Source organism: Plasmodium gaboni, chromosome 12, assembly GCF_001602025.1.
Source record: "Plasmodium gaboni strain SY75 chromosome 12, whole genome shotgun sequence".
NCBI classification, from domain to species: domain Eukaryota; phylum Apicomplexa; class Aconoidasida; order Haemosporida; family Plasmodiidae; genus Plasmodium; species Plasmodium gaboni.
This window is the reverse complement of record NC_031492.1, coordinates 1,674,083-1,683,365: the sequence shown is the minus strand read 5'-3', so window position 1 is coordinate 1,683,365 and position 9,283 is coordinate 1,674,083. Positions and strand designations below refer to the sequence as shown.

Genomic DNA, 9,283 nt, shown 5'->3' with positions numbered 1-9,283 from the left:
ATTATTATATACACATAAAAAAAAAAAAAAAAAAAAAAAAAAATATAGTGTACAGCCTTAAATGTATATATATGTTGTTGACTCATAAAACTATGAGGGAAATAAAAACTTATTTAAGTATATAGACTTGAAATAATTATTTGTTTTTCCTTGATTATTATCTTATATAGAATATATAATAAACATCCTACATTTGAAATACGTAGGACACTTAGTTACTTTTTATTATTAAGGTATATAAAGAACGGACCAAAAGGAAATTATAACTTAAATATAAGTACAAAATTATGTTATATATATGTATATATTTATATATATATATATATATATATTTGTATTTTTTTTTTATTTTCCTTTATATTATCCCTCTAAGAGTAAATATATTCTTATAAATAACGAATGAGAAAGTAAGACAATTATTTATTTACATGAATTTTTATTTCTTATTTATTTTATTATTATTTATTTTGTTCTTTTATATTAAGACTTTTATGATCTCATTGTTATATATATTCTCAAAATGAACACATATGATTATTCATTTTTGTTCATACTTAAAGGTCTTGTTCTTATATTATGATTCTCTAAATGAAATGAACAATCAAATAAAAAAAACGACCATTAATATAAACATATCATATATATATATATATATATATTTATATATTTATTTATTTATTTATCACTCATTAGATCTGTTTAAAAAAAAAAAAAAACCTATATACAAAGGATGTTCTTATTAAAGAGAATAGTAATATATGCACATTCAATGAATTATATTTAAAGTGAAATTCTCAAGCATTTTTAATTTTTTTTTTCTACTCTTTTATTGTTATAAAAATAAAATTCAATCGTTTATACATATATATATATATTAATACATTTGTGTAAATGGTATTTTTTATTTTTATAATTTTTTTTTTTTTTTTAATATTTTTAATGGATTTGTTTTTCAAAATTAAAAAAGTTATAAATATTACACCAAAAAAAAAAAAAATAAATAAAATAAAATAAATAATAAAAATGATAAATAAAATAAATAAAGAATAATTAACATATAATAAATAATATATTTTTTATATTATTAAAAAGATATATAGTTTTTTTGAATAATTATATATAATATAAAAAATATAATTTTTTTTTTTTTTTAATATTAACCCTTGTTTATTCATCAAAAATATTCATCCATAAGATCATATATATATATATATATATTAAATTATTTATATTTCTTGGTATTTTCCTTATACTTTATATTTTATTTTTTTTTTTTTATTTAAAAAATGACATTTTTAAAATTAATATATTTGATAGTAGTGCCCTTAGGCATATTTTTACTTTTGTCTTGCTTATTAAAAGTACGATTTCTTGTGACGTTTAGTTATTCTTTTTGTAGAAAGAAGATTGGTGATACACCTTTGAGAATTGTATCTATAATATTATTTTTAAATTTTTTAATATTTATAACTGAGTCTTATAAATTAAAATATAATGTAAGACATATGTATAGTGCCAATGAGTTAATGACTGGTATAAATTCTGATCATTTAAAATTATATAAATGGAGACATGAAAGAAATTGGTGGATAGGATTATCAAATTTGTGTATATGGATTATGATCTGGAGATCTACAGGAATAATAAATCACTATGTTAAATATTTAGAACAAAGGAAAAGACAAATGAAGCTTCTATGATCAAATGGTAATGTTTTCATAAGGGGTTATGTTTTATATATATAAGAGGAGCTAAGAACCCTAAAAAGATACCCTCCACATAAATAAATAAATAAATAAATAAATATATATATATATATATATATATATATATATATTATAAGTTGTATTTCCTTTTTTCATATACATGCACTTTTTAAATGTTTGATGGATTATAGCTAGTTAGGGTTAATAACCAAAGTAATAATAATTATAAAATATATTTATATATATATAATTTTTTTATGTGTAAATTATTTTTTTATTATATGTATTATTATTATTTTAATAACATCATATATTTATATTTAACAAATACAAATTAGACTCATGTTTCATTTATTATATGCATCGTTATTAATAATATTTATATATATATATATTAAAATGTTTTAATTTTTTTTTTTTTTATTTATTAACTAAAAATATAAATTTTGTTTTAAAAAAAATATAAACAAAACAAGGTGAATCATAAAAAAAAAAAAATATGATTATATATGTGTAAGGGGTGGGAATGTGTTAATTATTCACAAAAAAAAGAAAAAAAAAAAAAAATACATACATATATTTACATATATATGTTTATATATTTTTTTTTATTTTTATCATTTCCGTTGCTCCGCTTCAGATGGTAACATGGAAGAATAGGGGGCACTGTTAGGGTTTATATTATTCATATTATAATATGGATAATACATAGGATTATAAATCATTTGAGATGAGATATTATTTGGATAGATATGATTATCCATATAATTTATAGAAGGATGATTATTTTTATGATTACATTTTGAAATTTCTTGTAATTCTACAGTTAAATTACAACCATTAAGAAAAAGACCATCTTTATATTTATCACTAGCTTTTTTAGCTGCTTGTGGATTAGAATAAGATATAAACATTTTGGAATCTTTTGGTATCATTTTTATAGATTTAATATCTCCAAATTTTTTAAAACATTCTTTTATGTTTGCTTGATTAACAGAATCACTAATACCTTGTATACATATTTTATTAGAACTATTTTTATCATCATTATTTTTTTCATTATATTTTGATAATATCTTCTGAGCTAGTATATCATTTTCTCCTGTATATCTATTTTTTATATTTTGATTTGACAAAGATTTATCTAAATGGATTTCTTTATGAAGATATGGACATTCATCACCTCGATTACAAGAATTTTTCCTCCAGAAACTACAAACTCTTGCCATATTTCTTTTAAAATATGGATCTCGTCTTTTTAATTTACTTAAATCTATATTAATACGATTCATTTTATCATATGTTGAAGACATATTGTTTTCCATCTGTTCTAAAAAAAAATTACGATTTGTTTCATTCTCTGGTAATACTATACTATTTTCAAGAAATTTGTCTCTGACTTGTACAGGTAAATTATATTGTAAATCAAATAAACAAGTTTGACAAACATTTTTAACTTTAGCACATTTCATACATATAACCGTTTGTTTATATCTTGAATTCTCACCAGGTTTCCATCTAAAATGAGTAAATACATTCTTACATATTTTGCATTCCTTTCCATTCTCTTCTCTTATTAATCTAACATATGGATTCTCTCCTAAACAAGTCTCACAAAGAATAGGCAAATTTGAATCTTCATATCCTTGCTTCTTTATATCTGATCTTACATTATGTCCATATCTATCCATACTTTTTAAAAATTAAAAATTGTATAAAACATAAAAGGTTATATGAAATATAAATATATATATATATATATATATATATATATATATGTATGTATCTATTTATGTATATATATTTACATATTTGTTATTTATTTATTTATTTGTTTTTTTTTTTTTTTTTTTTTTGATGATGATTATATTATCATATAAAAAATATCATATACATAAATAACAATTTCATCCTAATACACTTAATCATATATATATATATATATATTTATTTATTTATATGTATGTATAATTTTTTGTTATTATTAAGATATATCATATATATGAAATATTTACATATAAATGTAATAATTATATATTCTATAAAAACGATGGATTCACAAAAAAAAATTCAAAATGAGAAAATAATACATTTTATATATAATATAAATAATTATATGTAAATAATATATATATTATATATTATAACTTAAAAAAAAAAAAAAAAAAAAAATTCAATATATTCTTTATATCTTTTTAATTTATATAAATTTTTTTTTTTTTTTTTATTATTTATTTTATAATATGTTTTATGGTACTTCATATATTAATATAATATTACATAAATATGGATATATTTAATTATATATATATAATAATATTTAGGCTTAAATACATTATATTTATATTAATATTTTTATATATATATAATTTAACTGTAAATATAAACATATGTCAAGCACAAAATAAATTTAAATAGCATTCCAATATAAAAAATATATATATATTATATAAAATATGACTTTATATCCATATATAATACAATTATATATATTCCAATATAAGCCTTTTTTTTTTTTTTTTTTTTTTTTTTTTAAATTATTAATAAAAATATATTAAAATTGATTATTTATATAAATTTTTTAAAGAGTTCAACACAATATAAATTTATATGTATTTATTTATATTATAAAAAATAAAATAAATTAAAATAAATATTTTAATTAAGGACAAAAAAAATAAAATAAAATAAAATAAAATAATAATCATTTATTATTTATTACACAAAAATTTTAAATATATATATATATATATATATATATATTTATATATATATATTTATATATATATATAACCCCAGTGAAACATTTATATATAGATATTATTTATATATTGACCATATTGGCTACTTTATATCTTCCTAAATATTGATTGAACCCATATTCTTTTCATCTCCAAATTTCTCTTTCTATTTTTAACAATTCTGGTTATATATTTATTTTGTATTTCTTCAAATTTTCCATTATTACAAAATAGATCATGTAATTCCTCTGTTTTAAAAAAATACACAAAGGTTTTATCACCTCTTACATAAAAATTTTCAGATATATTTTTTTCTTTCTTAATGGCAAAACGAACTTGGGTTAAATCATATAAACCATAATCTCTTAATAAAACATAACCACCTTTTTTTAAATATTTATAAGAATTATTTATTACATTTATCATTTTATCAGGTTGCACAGCAGATAATACATAGATTAATAAAATAATATCAACAGAACCATATTCACAAATAAAATTAGAATTGTCATCATCTGATGAAGTAATATCTACTACGCATGTTTTTATCAAATTTCCTAATTTTTTATAACTTTTCAATTCAAAAATATCTGAACAATTTTGTTCCTCCAATATAAAACAATCATTATTATTATTATGATCATTATTATTATTATTATTATTATTATCATCATTATTATTATTATCATCATTATTATTATTATTATCATCATTTTGGTAGCCATCTTTTATATTATTTTCTGATAATATATTTTTATTCTTTATTTCCTTTTCATACTCATCCTTCATATTACTTTCCACATTCATATTTTCAACTTTTAACTTATTATTCATACTTAAAATTTTTTGCCATTTATCATTCAAAAAATTAATCGCATGTTTTGAAAAATCGATTCCTATAAAATTACAATGTTCATATTCCATTAATAGTGGAATTAATGAATTGCCAACACCACATCCAATTTCTAATACAAGTTTGGTTTGATCATCTTTTTTTATTTCACTTTCTTCAACATTCTCATCATAATTTTTTAAACCTTCTTTAAATATATGATCAAATTCGACTTTTAACCATTTCCTATCTTTAAAAAAATTTGTTTTATACTGGTTATAAAATTTATCCCAGTTTTTTTTCACATCACATAACAATTTTTCTCTTTGACAATCTCGTACTAGTCTTTTATTATTTTCTATAATACTTTTTTCTTTTTCAATTGCTTCTTCTGAAAGGGTAAAATTTATGACAATGTCAGAATCGAAAAAAGCTCTCATTTGGCTAGTTACAACATGAAAAAAAAAAATAAATAAATAAATAAAACAAAAAATAACATAAAATCACCTGATCAATTCATACTGTTAATAATATATTGTTAATATATCAATATTATATTATATTATATATATATATATATATATATATATATATATATGTATGTATTTTTTTTTTTTTTTTTTCTTTTGATTTATTCTTAAATAACTATTACCAAAAAAACCTACATTCTTATTATTATTTTATATAATATATTTATATATATATTATTAAAAATAAAATACAAAAGGCCAAAATTTAAACTTGTAACAACAATATATATGTAACACTTTATATTTCCATCATTTCATATGGAATAAATTTAAATGTAAATTATTGAATTATAAAAAAATATTAATGTAAAAACAAATAAAAATTATATTTATATTATTTTGTTTTTGGAAATATATTTTTCTACATTTTAATAATATTAACATGAACTATATTAATATATAATATAATAAATATATATTATATATATATATATATATATATACATATACTTTTGATTCCTTTAATGCATATTAATTATAATATCCCACAATACAATATATGTATATAATATATATATTAAAGAAATAAAATTTCATCTTTCATTATTATTTTTCTTAAAACATTAACTATCATATATTTATAGTAAATATAAAAATATATTATTAAATAAAACAAATCGTTATACAATTATTGGGTATATTCAATGCACATAATCATATCTATATTTAATATATATATATATATATATATATATATATATTTTATTTATATTTATATGATTTGATATATACAAGAGTATCAGAAATATTAAAACAATTTAAATCATTCCACAATATCAAAATAACCTTTTTTTTTATATGATGTGATACTCGTAATATTCTAATGAGATCTCTTAATATGTAATGCTTATATATAATATAAACAGCATACAATGAATGCGCATATTTCTGTTCTGTTATATATAATAAGAAATCAGCTCCATAAATATCTCCCTTTTTTACAATAAAAGAATTCTCTTCAAAATATTCTTTATATTTTATAACTAATTCATTGCTATATGTATTATCAAATGGATTATTTATTTGATTACATATTTCATCGTCTGTTTTATAACATGATTCATTATATAAATTATCGTTTAATTTATCAATAAAATTGTTATATGGCTCTTTATCTAGAAAATCTTTTATACTATCTGCATCTTCTTTATCCTCATTTTTTTTTTCAATATTCAACATCTTAAATTGATCAAAATCAAGAAAGTCTGAATTTATATCATCATTGGGTTTTATTTCGATATTACATTTATTAATATTTTTTTCAAACAAATCAATTACATTATCGTCAGCATTATTTTCATTTAATATAATTTCATAATATTCTTTTTTAAATTCATATATAATTTTCATTTCAACCGTAAGAATATTTATATCGTGATGGAGTAAAAAAATAAAAAAAAAGTAGAGAATAACGTAAAACGAATTAAATTAAGATCATCATATATATATATATATATATATATATATATATATTTATTTATTTATATATTTATATCATTTTTGTGAAGCAATAAAATTTTTTTTTGGATTAAGAATAGAAATTAAAAGATATGCATTCACATATTATTTTATTTATGATTTACAAAGTTAGTTTAATTAATTAAAAATAAATAAGTATATAATTAAAAAAAATAATTATTATTATCAAATACAGATATTCTTTTATAAAAAATAAATTTATAATGTACATTATATGTACACAAAAAAAAGAAAAAAATAATAAAATATAAAATATAAAATAACTAAACAAAATATAGTTTCTTTAATATATATACATATATATATTTTCATTACACAATATGTTCCTTAAAAGAAAAAAAAAAAAAAAAAAAAAACATTCATATATTATATGTATATGTATATATATGTGTGTAATATTTTTATTTCTTATTTTTGTCAATCATTTTAAACGAGGTTGATACAATCTATAGGGTGTTTTTCCTTTATCTGTTACAATATTATATCCATCAACTTTGTGATATGTAGTTATATACTTATTGTCAAGTTTTCTTATTTGATCTAATAAATTTTTTTTCATATTAATTAAACCATTATATTTTTTTTGAATAAGTTCTCCTCTTTTTTTCAATTTTTTATTTTCTGCTTTTAATGTATAAATTTCATTTTCATTATATAATTCATGAGAATTATTAAAAACATACCTAAGTGGTATATTCATTTGATAATTTGTAAGTCTTTTATTTATTTTTTTTAATTTATTATAAAGATCATTTGTTTGTTCTTTTAATTCTTGTCTTTTATTTTTTAATTGTACTTCTTTTTTTAAAACTTTCTCTTCTCGAACTAACACATTATCTTCTGTAACCCTTGAATGAATCATTCCTGTATGAAATTCATCGGGGTTTTTGGTCATAATTTTTTCCTTCAAGACATTTTCAATTTTTTTTTTCTTTTTATATATTTCTCTTCTTTTTCCATAATCTACCTTCTTTTCAAGTTCTCCTAAATGTAGTCGATGCTTGGCTTGACCTCTCTCGAGGTAAGTTCTCTTAGGAATTATATTTTTGAAATTCGACATTTTATCTTTATTCAATTTATATGTAACACATCAACATATAAAAATGAATAAATAAATATATATATGAACAAATGTTTTTTTTTGGCTAGCTTGTTCATATAATATATATATATATATATATATTTATTTATTTATTTTTTTTTTTTTTATTTTTTTTAGCTAGCTATTTGGATAATTTTCTTATCATATTAAGATAAAAATACATACATATTATTATTATTCTTTTTCATTTCATTACGAATTATAAACAAAATTTATATGAATAAAAAAGGGAAAGTATAGGGTCAATATTATAATCCTTTTATAAATATATATAAATTTTTATATCTTTCAATTTTGAAATAAGAAAACTATGGAATTATTTTTTAATTATTACTCTTTAATTTGTATTAATTAAATAAAAAGTGATTGAATACGTTTAATATATATATATATATATATATATTATATATATTTGTATCTGTGTTTTCTATTTTTGTTCATATTTTATTAAATATAAGTAATATATATATATAATATATTATCTATATAATATTATAATAAAAAAATTGTTATCATAAAAAGAAATATTTTTAATAATATTTATAGAAAATAAAAAAAAAAAAAATAATAACAAAAAATTAAATTTTTATATATAACTCATATATTATATAATTATATAATATTTAATTATTATATTATTTATTTTTTATTTTTCTCTACAGCGTATTAAAAATAATGTATATATATATATAGTATGTATAAATTAACGCCTATATTTATTCACCCAGTAAAATACAATTACGTCCATATTTAAAAATAAAAAAATACAAAAATTTTTTTGAATCCTTTATCGTTTCTTAAATATTATAAATATTTATATATATATTTTTTTTTTTTTACAAAATATCAAAATTTATTAATGTTTAAAATAATAAAAAATATATATGTTGATA

General features: G+C 17.1%; 5 protein-coding genes across 5 annotated transcripts; 1 reads left to right on the top strand and 4 right to left on the bottom strand.

Moving 5' to 3' along the window:
- Window positions 1–1,286: 1,286 nt before the first annotated feature.
- Window positions 1,287–1,700, top strand: PGSY75_1248300 (putative membrane protein; the record flags this gene model as incomplete). The annotated part of the gene is made up of 1 exon (XM_018787038.1): window positions 1,287–1,700. The coding sequence occupies one exon, from the start codon at window positions 1,287–1,289 to the stop codon at window positions 1,698–1,700; it is 414 nt and encodes a 137-aa protein (XP_018640903.1).
- Window positions 1,701–2,323: 623 nt separating this feature from the next.
- PGSY75_1248200 (putative RNA-binding protein) lies at window positions 2,324–3,397 on the bottom strand (the record flags this gene model as incomplete). Its single annotated transcript, XM_018787037.1, has 1 exon — window positions 2,324–3,397. The coding sequence occupies one exon, from the start codon at window positions 3,395–3,397 to the stop codon at window positions 2,324–2,326; it is 1,074 nt and encodes a 357-aa protein (XP_018640902.1).
- A 1,158-nt stretch (window positions 3,398–4,555) lies between these two features.
- On the bottom strand, window positions 4,556–5,719 carry PGSY75_1248100 (putative methyltransferase; the record flags this gene model as incomplete). Its single annotated transcript, XM_018787036.1, has 1 exon — window positions 4,556–5,719. One exon carries the CDS (start codon window positions 5,717–5,719, stop codon window positions 4,556–4,558), a length of 1,164 nt encoding a protein of 387 aa, XP_018640901.1.
- Window positions 5,720–6,511: 792 nt separating this feature from the next.
- On the bottom strand, window positions 6,512–7,159 carry PGSY75_1248000 (hypothetical protein; the record flags this gene model as incomplete). The annotated part of the gene is made up of 1 exon (XM_018787035.1): window positions 6,512–7,159. One exon carries the CDS (start codon window positions 7,157–7,159, stop codon window positions 6,512–6,514), a length of 648 nt encoding a protein of 215 aa, XP_018640900.1.
- A 550-nt stretch (window positions 7,160–7,709) lies between these two features.
- Window positions 7,710–8,348, bottom strand: PGSY75_1247900 (putative nucleolar rRNA processing protein; the record flags this gene model as incomplete). The annotated part of the gene is made up of 1 exon (XM_018787034.1): window positions 7,710–8,348. One exon carries the CDS (start codon window positions 8,346–8,348, stop codon window positions 7,710–7,712), a length of 639 nt encoding a protein of 212 aa, XP_018640899.1.
- Between the last annotated feature and the right edge of the window lie 935 nt (window positions 8,349–9,283).